This window comes from Lissotriton helveticus, chromosome 11 (assembly GCF_964261635.1).
Source record: "Lissotriton helveticus chromosome 11, aLisHel1.1, whole genome shotgun sequence".
Taxonomy (NCBI): Eukaryota; Metazoa; Chordata; class Amphibia; order Caudata; family Salamandridae; genus Lissotriton; species Lissotriton helveticus.
The window spans coordinates 850,844,451-850,857,531 of record NC_136072.1 but is presented as its reverse complement, the minus strand read 5'-3'; the positions used below and the strand labels follow the sequence as shown (position 1 = coordinate 850,857,531).

The window sequence follows — 13,081 nt, the reverse complement described above, 5'->3', positions numbered from 1 at the left end:
TATGCTTTGGCACAATTTAATGGCTTAACTCAAACAGTTGCCTTTTTAATTTGAGTTTTACACTTTAGTCTTTTTCATTTATTTCACTGTCATGCTCTTTGATTGTCTTTCTTACTTCTAGTATATTGCATCTTATTTCATTCACATACTCTTCCTTTAGTTAGCGCTTTTTTCTTTGTCCTTTCATTCTCTGTCTCTGCTTTTCATGTCTGTCTTTTTGCCTCTTTCTTGCTTTTTTCATTCCTTGCGTATTATTTGGCTTATTTTCTTTCTTTTATTTTCTGTTCTTTGTTTCTTTTTACAAATTCTTCTTTCTTAAACTCTCTCTACTCACCTCTCTTTCAATATTTTTTAATATTTTGCAGGAGTCTTTCTGTTCTCGCCCATTAAGCAGAACGTGACAGCTATGTTCCCCTCTGGTGCCGGTGTTGAAGTGAGGAGAACAGGAGAGTTCCTCAGCATTTCAGTTTTGCTTCCTGAGAATTTCAAGAATGGTACACAAGGGCTGCTGGGGGTTATGAATGACATCCCTGACGATGATTACACCTTTCGGAATGGCACGATCCTGGATAGCAGTGCCACCCCAGAGAAGCTCTTCGAATTCGGAGCAGACTGTAAGTAAAATTGGAATTGTACTACATTGCAGTTTGTTGTCTGTACACATGGCTGTCTGAGTATGCTGTTACAAAATGATGGATGTGAATTTTAGCGTCTGTTACCCTCAATCCCAGCTAGAAAGAGATCTTTGCGCAGATGCATGGTAGCTCATCTTTCTATTCAGTGGCCAAAAACACAGCACTTGTATATATGCTAATATGCAGCCAAATATGCATAAGGATGTGGTCACTTGTGATCTGCATACATCAGAAGTCAGTGAGTATACCAATGCCTTTTCTATGCTAATGATGTACTTTGGAAACTGACGTTTCATGTTCTCTTTATTAATTCCGAATACAAGCTGAAATTATACTGAATACTTTACCAAATTATTTTAATTCTTCATTGTATTGACTATACTTTCTGTCTCATCCTGTCACCAGTATAGACACACATTTCAAAGAATATTTCTAATGGCTCACTTCAAAAGGCGATGAAGTCCGCATTTATTGAAAATTAGGAAGGAATTAAAAGCACTGCTGTTCATGTTGAAACAATGTGCAGTTGCTTTGTATTTGTAGGTCTCAGCCTAGCGTACACTGCGCAGCAGTGTTCGCGACGCGAGAGTCCTTTTCTCTGGGTTTTGAAAATGGACCTAGAAAATAACAGCGCTCGTGCGTGTTCATTTTCTATGGTCCATTTTCATTGGGCTTTGAGTGCGTGTAGTTTTTTAACAGAACACGCAATAGGCCATGGGCGGTCGAGTAGCTCCACCCATGGCCTATTGGTGTCTGTTACGCGCACCAAAGGCCATATGTCTTCAATTATGGTGCTCGACACGGGCGCGATAATTGAAGACATATGCTTCGCAGTGGCGCACGCGCGTGCACCACTCCCGGGCTTTTTTTTTTTTTTACAATAGCGATCGCGAAGCGATCGCTTTCAGTGCTGCTTGTAGAAAAGTGCCGGCAGTCTATGTAGCAAAATTATAATTAATGGGCTGCAAACAACTGAATACCAAGTGATATAAAAAATGGTGAACTGGTTGAGTCCCATACCTGTCGAGAAAGTGTTGCCGTATGGCGCCGGCACACACACACTTCTAAGAAATATGTTTTCTTCACAGCTCATTGTTTTCATGTAGATAAGTACAATCCGTTCCTTGTAATTTGACCGAGACGACAAGTCCCAGAGTGCACTGCTTTGTTAGGGCAAGCCCCGGTCTGGAGTGGAAGTGTTCTAGTGAGACGGACGGGGTAATTTAATAACTCTGCTGCAAGTGAGAAGTCGTGAGAGCTGTCACTTTCTGTGACTGTGTGCTTGACATGTTAGGCACACACTTTAATGAGCAGCTCAAGGAGAGAACTTGTTAAACAAAATAAAACATCTTGTAAGTAATCTGTGCTTCAAGACAACCAGGACAGGAGGGTAATTGTCCCATGCTTAGAGCAAATATGTGACTGTACCTATTCCTGCTGCTGGCGCAGGTATGCTGCCACTTTCTATTGAGCGCTCCTGGGTAGAGCCCGCTCTACTCGGGGGCAAATTGGAAGCTTCGCAGCAGTAGATGCTTGCAATTGGCCCAAACGCCCGTCCGTCACTTGGGTGTTGCCAAAACAAGCCCCTTAGGACAGAGTCAGGTACCTCGCGGGGGGCTGGGGTAACTTGTGTTGGGTGTGTGGGGAGCGCATATGTGTGTGTGTGTGTCCCCAGGGGCTTGCGTGCCGCCTTCTGTGGAGCGTGCACTGAGGTTCACTCTCTAGTGCCGCTCCTCTTTAGTGCACAGATGCTGGGTCTCCGTTAACCCCGCCCCTCCGCCACCCACCTCCCTTTTACCTGTAGCTGCGATTTGACAGCCACGCTGAGCTCGGTGGGAGAAGAAACAACAACGGTTGCAGCCGGACCCAAGCTTTAGGGAGGTGCCAAGTTTACCCTCCTATGCACGAGTTACTTGCATAGAAAGACAGCGTTGTATATTTATATCTGGTACATATAGCCTAAAATGTTTAATCGCAAAAAACAGAACTTTGCTCACCATACTGCAAAGAATAAAACCGAAACGTGAAAGCTACTTACGCGTGCATGTGGGAATATTGAAACCCTGGATCAGGTTCGGTTGTTGTATGCTTTGATTTTATTATGGGAAAAATGTGTTTTTTATGCGAGTGAAGTGCTGGCATGTAACGCACTTTAACAGCTACAACATGTTATGTAACTCGCACCTTGCTGTGTTGCAGGATGTTATGACTTTGAATGTTAAGGTATACTATGTTCAGATATGCTGTGGTCTGCTATATAGAATGGTTTGCGTTGCTATGTCATATCATGGTATACTGGAGACTCTTGAGTGAAGATGCCACTGGCTGGAATGCCCGCACGGATCTGTGGTGCCAGGAGCGCCCTGGAAGATTCCAGTCTCCAATGCATCTGCACAATAGTTACTTTGGGTTTGCAGTACACACACAACACCACACGCAACACCATACACACATCCACACACACACACACAACCACACACACAACCACACACACACAGCCACACACAACCACACACACACAACCACACACAAACAACCACACACACACAACCACACACACAATCACACACACAACCAAACACACACAACCACACACACACAACCACACACACACAACCACACACACACAACCACAAACACACAACCATACACAACCACACACACAACCACATACACAACCACAACTACACACAAAACCACACATACAACCACACATACAACCACACACACAACCACACACACAACCACACCATCAGTGCACACTTTCACCAGCCACAGACACCATCAGTCGTCAGTGCATGCTTTCACCAGGCACAAACACCAGCAGCGTCAGTGCACGCTTTTACCGGGCCCAAACACCACCAGCCGTCAGTGCACGCTTTTACCAGGCCGAAACACCACCAGCCGTCATTGCAAGCTTCCACCAGGCACACACCACCAGACATCAGTGCATGCTTTCACCAGGCACACACACACCACCAGCTGTCAGCGCACGCTTTCATCAGACACACACCACCAGCAATCGCAGTATGGCGCACTTTACTTTTAAACATATTCATCTAAAGCGCAGCATACCGCCTTTGCTATAAAAATAAATACACATTGTTTTGGCCTACAATTTCTAGACTTTTGTTGCAGTTGGTGTTGCAATATTTAGCAATGCCAATAGCTCAAACTTAATTATCCCGAGACCTATTGCATTGTAAATGTTGTTTGTTTTCTTAATGCCTTGTGGTTTTGAGGCTTTATTAAGGATGCCTAGTGAGTGATAATATCGGGCTCATAGTTTTTAAAATATTTATCAGTGTTGTTTCCAGGCAAAAGACTGATGTTCTGCAATCTTAATTAGACTCTGATGCACTGCTGGACAGAGGATACTTCCCACTGTTGTAGGGCCAGACTTCTCCTTATAAGGAAGTGTGGCTTAGAAACAACTGTCATGTCTGTATCAGTCAGACCTAAACCCCTCTCCCAAAGGCAAGTCTCAACTGAACTGGCCTCAGCTGAGTAACAGTAAATGAATAAAGCATCAATTGTTCTTTTTTCTGGTGCCCGGTTCGAGAGCAGTGCTCTTTTCAGAAGAATGGAGAGGATGAGAATGTATTCATTACAATTATTCAATGTAGTTAAAATCAAATATCAGAAAAAGAAACATGTATGCATTTAATGATAATACCATAATAAGTGACAAATACCTATGAAAATAAAAAGATATCTTTCACAGTACATCACATGCATTCCCTGAAATAAGCCCTCCTAACAGGTGCATTGTAGCCAAATGATAAAAAAAATCTCTTAGAAAATGGTCAGGATGCAATGTGAAGAACTCTGTCTCTTAGGAGATGAACTAAATGTTGTGTGATAGAATAACTGTGACATTTGAATAATTTTTCCGCATATGTTTTTCCTAACATTCCAACACATCGGTATAACGTCTCCTACTCACGAACGTAAATTACATTTTGCAATACGTGTTTCAACATCGTATACCATCCAGAAAACTAGCCAATACCTGCCGTGTTAAAAAAAAAAGCAATATCAAATGCAATCCAAGGCCACTGAATAAACTTCTGTTGGGAGGGTTGCGGTGGGGGTGTAAAGCGAAAAGTGGTTTAAAACATATTATATTAGTTGCAACATGCACATATTATATTGAATACGTTATCATGCATGCACAAAGAGAAACCAAGGTAGGATAATGAAAGAGGGTAAAATAAATACCCCCCTCCATGCATTAATGAGCACATTTCCTTTTAAAACAGCTGGGGTAGCAACAAATGTCCGAAATTACAAGGATAATATAATACACTAGCTTACCCGTCACGCGTTGCTGCGATCTCAGAAGAAAGGAAATTCAAGGAAACTTGTTATGATAACATTCAATTTACATTGTGTCATTTTTATTGAAACGTATTCATTTTAATATGGAAAACATTTCAAAGTGTCGTTTTAATTCTATTTATTTATTCGAGTGCTTGTGGATACATAAATGGAAAAATTCAGTATTCGAAAAGTTATGAGGGCCCTGGTGGCCGATATTTAAAAATATTTTATGCCAGAAACCTTTGCGGGAGTATATTCAACAACTTCCAAAAGTTTCATGGCGATCGGATAAATGGTGTAGTAATGCATATGCCAGAAATCTTCGCGGAAGTGTACTCAACAACTTCCCAAAGTTTCATGGCGATCGGATGAATGGTGTAGTAATGCATATGCCAGAAACCTTCGCGGGAGTGTACTCAACAACTTCCCAAAGTTTCATGGCTTTCCCATCGCACGTTGCTGCGATCTCAGAAGAGAGGAAATTCAAGGAAACTTGTTATGATAACATTCAATTTACATTGAGTCATTTTTATTGAAACTTATTCATTTTAATATGGAAAACATTTCAAAGTGTCGTTTTAATTCTATTTATTTATTCAAGTGCTTGTGGATACATAAATGGAAAAATTAATTATTCGAAAGATTATGAGGGCCCTGGGGGCCGATATTTAAAAAATAATTATGCCAGAAACCTTCGCGGGAGTGTACTCAACAACTTCCCACAATTTCATGGCGATCGGATGAATGGTGCAGTAATGCATATGCCAGAAACCTTCGCGGGAGTGTACTTAACAACTTCTCAAAGTTTCATGGCGGTCGGATGAATGGTGTAGTAAAGCATATGCCAGAAACCTTCGCTGGAGTGTACTCAACAACTTCCCAAAGTTTCATGGCGATCGGATGAATGGTGTAGTAATGCATAAAGGACAAACAGACAGACAGACAGACAGACATTCATTTTTATATATATAGATCATATCATATATCATATAACCACCCGTTCAATGTTCTTGTGAGTTCCTTATTACAGCTCATCTATAGCATTATCAATTCAATCACATAGAAACGTTGCACATAAGAGAGGGTAAGAGAAATACCCCTCTATGTGCATAAAAGAGCAAACCTCTTTTTTAAACAGCCTATGTGGCAGAAATAAATGTCAGAAAGTATAGTATGATATAATATAATATGTATAACCATGCGTCCAAAGGTCCTTGTAAGTCCCTCATTACTAGCTCAGCTATAGCAGTATCAATTCAATTAAGACAAAAAGTTGCACCCAAGGAAGATAGAGGCAGGGGTGTTGTGAAACCTTCGCTTTACCAGCTACAGCAGGGTGGGGTTCTTTAAGGGGGGGGTGAAAAGATGGGTGAGTGAAAGTTTGAATGGATGAGTGGTTGAAAGGATGGGTGGGTGAAAGTATGGAAAGGTGGATGGGTGGATGAGTGGGTGACAGGTTGGGTAGATGGGTGGATGAGTGGGTGAGATGATAGCTAGATGGGTGGATGGAAAGATAGTGAGTGAATAGAATTCTAAGAGGGGTGAATGGATGAAAGGAGAGCAGAGTATATTGAAATATTGAAATCTGAGAGGGTATATGGATGGTGGATGGGTGGATGGATGGGTGAAAGGATGGCAGAGTAAATGGAAATCTGAGGGTGGATTGAAAGGACTGCAGAGTAAATGGGTATCTTAGAGGATGGATGGATGGATAGCAAACTAAATGGGAATCTGAGATGATGGATGTGTTGGTGAAATGATGGCAGAGAAAATGGAAAACTGAGAGAATCGGTGGATGAGTGGGTGAAAGAATGGCAGAGTAGATGGTAATTTGAGAGGATAGATGACAAAAGAATGAATGACGGATAGATGATTGAATGGATGGGCAAAGGATCAATTGAGGATGAAGCAGGGAATGTCTTTAAGTTCGTGGGCATAACCTCACATTGGAGAAGGTGGTTTGTTGTGGTTAGCAGTGACAAAGACACATATATTATGGAGATTAATGACCATATTACCACCCTTCAGATTAGAATGCATAAAAGAAATATTAATAATGGTGGACCACATTATACAATTTCTTATGTTAGAGCGCCATCTACTGCAAGTCGATTTAATGACTTGCGTAGTGAAGGCATCACGTTGTTATCAGGCGGTCGTTGTAATGACCGCGTTGTAAAGGCATCGCGGTCTAATGACCGCGATGTAAAGGTTGTTTCCTACTTATCTGTAACCACCCGGGTTGATGACTCTCGCACATGTCGGAATTGGACTTTCTATTTACATTCATGAGACAGGCCACTTTGTAAGAATTGTCTTTTTCAGCAGAAGAGAACCTCCCCTATGCATGGGAGTGTCTAGAATATGTAAATTCCATCCACTGTGAACTCAAGCTCTGATGGCTCCAAGCAAGCAACACATGAGAGCCTGGACCTGCCTACAAGTGCTCTCTTGTCTCTCCCAGCCAAGAACCAATCTATTCATCCATTCACCTGCCAATATCCACCATTTCACCTTTACATTCGCTCATCCATTCATTCTTTCACCCATCATTAAATATTTAACCATTTCATCCCTCAATTGGTCATTCCATCCATAAAGACAGCCATCATCTATGCTTTGCATCCATCTATACATCCATCCACCTACACATCCCTCATTTGAGTTACCCAGCCAAAAAGATGACAATGGTCCAATTATAGTCCCATAAAGTACAGACACCACTCCACTAAATCAACAGAATAAGGTACAAAAAGGCCTAGAGAGAATGAGATGGTGGGCCATATAGTGGGGGCCCCCGTGCCAATCACAGGCAGTGTGATAATTGGACATATTGCCATCTCTGAGAGAGGTTGGCGCATTCGAATTGCAGATCATCTAAGGATTTAAGTGGGGCCAAAGAAATTAAGTCTTGATTGATTTATGGATTTTAGATTTGTTTAGCTAGCAATTACCCAGGAAAGGGTGTCTTTGCAGTGGCAGGAGGCAGCCATAGTGAGAGTAGAGAATTAGGGTATTTGGTGAAGAGTTACGTTTTCAGTAGTTAAGGATACTAGTGGAGTGTAGTGGGAATGGTAGAGCATTCCAAGCTTTTGCAACCAGCACAAAGAAGGCACTGCCACCAAATCAAGTCTTGTGTTATCTGCAGATAGGAAATGGGCTAGCTAAAAGGAGCGACGGATGCTAGATGGAGAGAAACAATGGAAAAGGGAATAGAAGTAATAAGAAAAGATTTTGAATATAGCTATGTACACAGCCAAAGTGTTTTTTAAATGCATCTTTTGTGGGAGGGCAACAAATGGAGGAATTTCAGGTGTTTGAACATTCTGGTACGTCTGTTAATCTCAAGGATTAGGCATGCTGCTGCATTTTGAATCCATTGTAGTCTGGTAAGGGAAAAGGCTAGGATTCCAAGTTGCACTGCAATAATCCAGGTGTGATGGGATTGGAGTTTTGAGAATGGATTTGTCGTAGTTTCCAGGGTGGACTTGTAGGAGTTTGTAATAGTCTCTCAAAAGAACAAAACAGTTGTTTATCTGTCCATTATGGACAGAGAAATGCTGGGTGTAAAAAATGATTATGGTTTTGCGATAACATTGGTAGATATGGTAGAAGGACCAATATCTTATGGCCAACAAGTGGAAGACCAGAACAAGCTGTTGCTAAAGAAGAAAACGTACATTTTGTCGATATTGAGGTTTCGGCATTGGCTGTCATACAGTCCTAGAACTAGGATTGGTAAAGTTGGAAATTGTCATCAAAGCTAGAATCCTTTGGGTGCCCACCACTGACCAGGCTTAAAAAGTGTAGTGTTTATTTTGAAAAACACTGTCCTACATACTTGTAAAGTGGAGTACATCATGGGATTCGTAACAACCATTGTTAGAAATGGGGGTCTCTAGTTGGCAGAGGTAGGTACCTTTGTCCAAGTAGGGACCCTTCTTCTTAGTCAGGGTACGGTAGTAACACTCCTAAAATAACCCCTGCTCACCCCCTTGGTAGCTTGGCACAAGTAGTCAGGCTTATGTCAGAGGCAGTGTGTAAAGCATTTTGCCATAACCAACAGTAATGCAGTGAAAACACTACAAAAGGACACCACACCATTTTAGAAACATATCCAATATTTTTATATACCCCAAACAAGACCAAAACGACAACAATCCAACATAGAGTACTTTAAAAATATGCACTTTGCAAAACTACTTGAAAAACACAGTTCCTTGAAGTCAGTAGCTCAGTCCGGTGCTACAGTGGTGCTGTAAACAACAGAATTCAACAGTTCCTTCTGACCTCGTCGGTCAGGAGTGTCAACAGCCTCGCAAACAGTACCTTTTGTGTTCTGGTGTGAAGCGGAGCAGTGCAGCGTGTGGTGCCCTCAAGCAGCAGGCCGGCAGCGGCTCAGTGACAGTCGTCCAGCGGCGCCAGTGAGACCAGGGCTGTGGTGCGGAGTGAAGGCGGTGCTCGTTGCGGTGCTGACAGATCACAGTGCAGACGGCAGAGCCGGTTGCGGGAAGCTAGCATTGGTCTGGACTGTGGTGTGGGATGGGACGGTGCATTGTGTGACTTACGAACGGTGCCCCCAAGCCACGACGCGGTCATGGTCAGCGTGCAGCGACGGTGTCGTTGAGATCAGTGCAGCGAGGCGGTGTGGAGTGCGCTGCCCACAGGTCACGGTGCAAGCAGTGGCTTGGTAGCAGCGGCGGTGGTCGTCATCATCAGTGAGACCAGGGTTGCGGTGCGAGATGTGGTGGTGCCCTCTGCGATGACTTCAGGACACGGGGCAAGCGACGGGGTCGGTGACTGAGTCAGTTGCTTTTCCCTTCTCTGTGGCAACTGAAACAGCGGTCCTAGAAGTGGTACCCAGAGGTTGGTGAAGTCTTTGCAGTCCCTGAGACTTCAAAACAGGAGGCAAGCTCTACTTCAAGCCCCTGGAGATACTCAGCACAAGTAAAGAAAGTTCAGTCCAGTCCTTTCACTGCTCAAGGCAGAAGCACCAACTGCAGGCCAACCCAAGAAAGCAACAACATAGCATAGGGGCAGTACTCCTCCTGGCAGCTCTTCCAGCTCTTCTTCTTGGCAGATTCCTTGAGTCCAGTGAGTTCTAAAGTTCTGGGGTCTGGGCCCCAAAATGTGTCCACAAAATTCCTTTGTTTTCTCAGGCAGAGAGTGTATGTGCTTAGTCCAAACCATTTTAGTCCTCTCTGGCCCAGCTTCCTGGCAGGAGGTGGAGACAGCCTTGTTCACCGCAGACCAGACCCATTCATGTGCAAGGGAATCTCCTCCCACCACTCTAAATGCAGTCCAGGTCTATTCAGCCCAGCCCTGACTCATCCAGGAAAGGCAGTATACCTCGACACCCCAGTGGCTGTCTGAAGAGAATGCACATCCCCAGCCCCTGTCACTCCAAAGCCAGACAGTCAATCCAGAAACTTTCTAAAAGTAGTATTTTCAAACACAAAACATGAAATCATCTTTACTAAAAGATTCATTCCAGGCATACTAAATTCTACTTCCCTATCTTGTCCCAATGCGAAGTTATACTTATAAGATGTTATAAGTAAAGCTCCAATTCTCCCCTATGGGGCAGATAGCCTTTCCATAGTGAAAAACGATATGCACTGTAATTCGCTATCAGGACATGTTACACACACCAGTACATGTCCTACCGTTAATATACACAGCACCCTACCCACAGAGGTACCATGGGCCTACCTTAGGGGTGACTTATATGTAAAAAAAAGGGAATATTAGGGCCTGGCAAGTGGGTGCTGGTTGACATGGCTGTTACAAACTGCCTGCAGACCCTGCAGTGGCAGGTTTGAGTTACTTTTTCAGGGCTACTTATGTGGGTGGCACAATCAGTGCTGCAGGCCCACTAGTAGCATTTGATTTACAGGCCCTGACATTCACTGTGCACTGTATTAGGGACTTAATAGTAAATCAAATATACCAATCATGAAAACACCAATCAATAACACCGTTTACAACAGGGGCACTTGCACTTAAACCTTGAGCAGCAGTGAGAAAGTGCACAGAGACACTAAACCAGCAAAAACAGAGTCAAAACCAGGAGGTCGGAAAGCAGAAAGACAGGTGTAACATACCAAAAGATGCAAAGTCTAACGCACATCCCCTCCAGCTGAAAGTAGGGAGAACTACCCAACCTCCTGGGAGTTCTCTTCCGTAAGGCAGAAGAACCTGGACAGACCATCGGCGTTGGCATGTTTTGTGCCAGGACGGTGTTCCACTGTAAAATCCATTCCCTGTAGGGAGATGGACCTCATCAACAGTTTTTGGTTTTCACCCCTCATCTGCATCAACCATCAGAGGGGCCTGAGGACCTTCTGAACCCGGAAGTGAGTCCCAAACAGGTACGGTCTTAGCTTGTTCAGTGCCCAGACCACAGCAAAAACTTCTCATTCTATGGCACTCCACTTCTGTTCCCTGGGGAGTAGTCTCCTGCTAAGGAAGACTACAGGCTGGTCTAGGCCCCCTCCGTTCACTTGTCAGAGCACCTCCCCCACACCATGCTCTGAAGCAACAGTCTGAACTACAAATTCCTTGGAGAAGTCAGGTGCCCTAAGCACATGGCTGCCTTCAGGGCATCAAAAGCTTTCTGGCAAGCATCAGTCCAGATCACCTACTTGGGCTGCTTCCTGGAAGTCAGCTCTGTTAAGGGGGTAACAATGGTGCTGCAGCCCTTAACAAATCTCCTGTAGTACTGGTGAGATCTAACAAGGCTCTCACCTCTGTCTGGGTCTTGGGGGGCTCCCAAGCCAGAATGGGGTGGATCTGGGGCTGTATGGGAGCCACTTGGCTGCTTCTTACCTGGTGTCCCAAGTACGCCGCAGAGCCCCACTTCAAATGAAGCTTTTAACTGCTGATCTATCTCCCAAATGAGGGACCAGGGTATCACCAATGCCAGGATGCCAAAGATGCAATTATTATACAAAATGTATTTTTTCATTTGTACTCTCTCCCCCACAGTTACAGACCCAGAGGGGTCGACCTAAAAAATCTGCCATTGTTTTTTGCAATTGCGGCATTATATTATCTTGAACCATATCCTTCAGATCTTGATTAAATATCATGCCAAAATATTTCAAGCTATTGGGAACCCACTGGAATAGATATGGTTCAGTCAAGTCCTCCTTTTGCATACTTTTACCAAAGTAATGTTAAAGAAAAAATACTCAAATTTCACACACTCCTACAATTAACCTGATATCCTAAAATGGAGGAATGGCAGATGAGGATTATCTTTAGTGGGGCTGAATTGCCAGTAAGCAACCAGTTTTCTCACAGAGTTCATAGTGCATCCATTCAATTCAAGTGAATGCGTGCTCTAATTGTATTTTGGAAAACACATTAAGATCATATTTAGCCATGGACTGCTCTCTCAACAGAGGAGCCAATGGAGTAGAATAGTACCTCGATATAAGGTCCATTACTTTTATCACCAATAAAACGTATTTGTCTCTGCTCTCTTTTCAGTGTTGTGCAGAGTCACGCGTCAATTCCTCTTTCATTGAGTCCTTCTCTCTCACCCACAAGACTTGTATCAATTTAACCGAACCCTCATTGACCCAAAAAATATCTGCCAAATGCAATGAAATTTTTGCTGCTCTTCGGACTTTTTGGAAGTACAGTTTGCCCGATTCGTCCTCCACAACTTTATGCCTGGAGATACCAGGATCAAGGAAGCCAAAGAACAGCATGGGCATGGTCAGACACACCACACTAGGATCTCAGAAGAGATAAAATCTAAAGATACTATGTACAATGTCAGGAAGTAATCGATGTCTTTGCAGGTAACATACCTGTTCCTAGGTGCAGTAAACTCCATATGTCTACTTGTGCACTAGAGAATACCTCTAGACCTACTGTTAATAAAATCAGGCCTTCCTGACCTATCCAAGATGGGAGCCACTGTTATTTTCCAGTTCCTACCAACCACTAATTTAAATTGTTCCAGTCGAATTCCGTTCAATCTCTGAATAGGTGAGCCAAAAATCAATCAGCCTGGCAGATATGTGAAGCATGGATTACACCCACCATCTCTTTCTTCCCTTTGTCAACATTTTACCAATAACAGAACATTCTGATGGTCTTTCCAATTTTTT

The 13,081-nt window shown here is 43.4% G+C and overlaps 1 protein-coding gene across 2 annotated transcripts in view; it reads left to right on the top strand.

Annotated features, from left to right (window-relative positions):
• Window positions 1–13,081, top strand: part of SUSD2 (sushi domain containing 2) — a 900,046-nt gene that overhangs the window by 503,387 nt on the left and 383,578 nt on the right. For both annotated transcript variants that reach the window (XM_078667086.1, XM_078667085.1), the window contains exon 23: window positions 366–614. In XM_078667086.1, coding sequence (XP_078523212.1) covers window positions 366–614 — 249 coding nt within the window. The remainder of the gene's footprint in view (window positions 1–365; window positions 615–13,081) is intronic.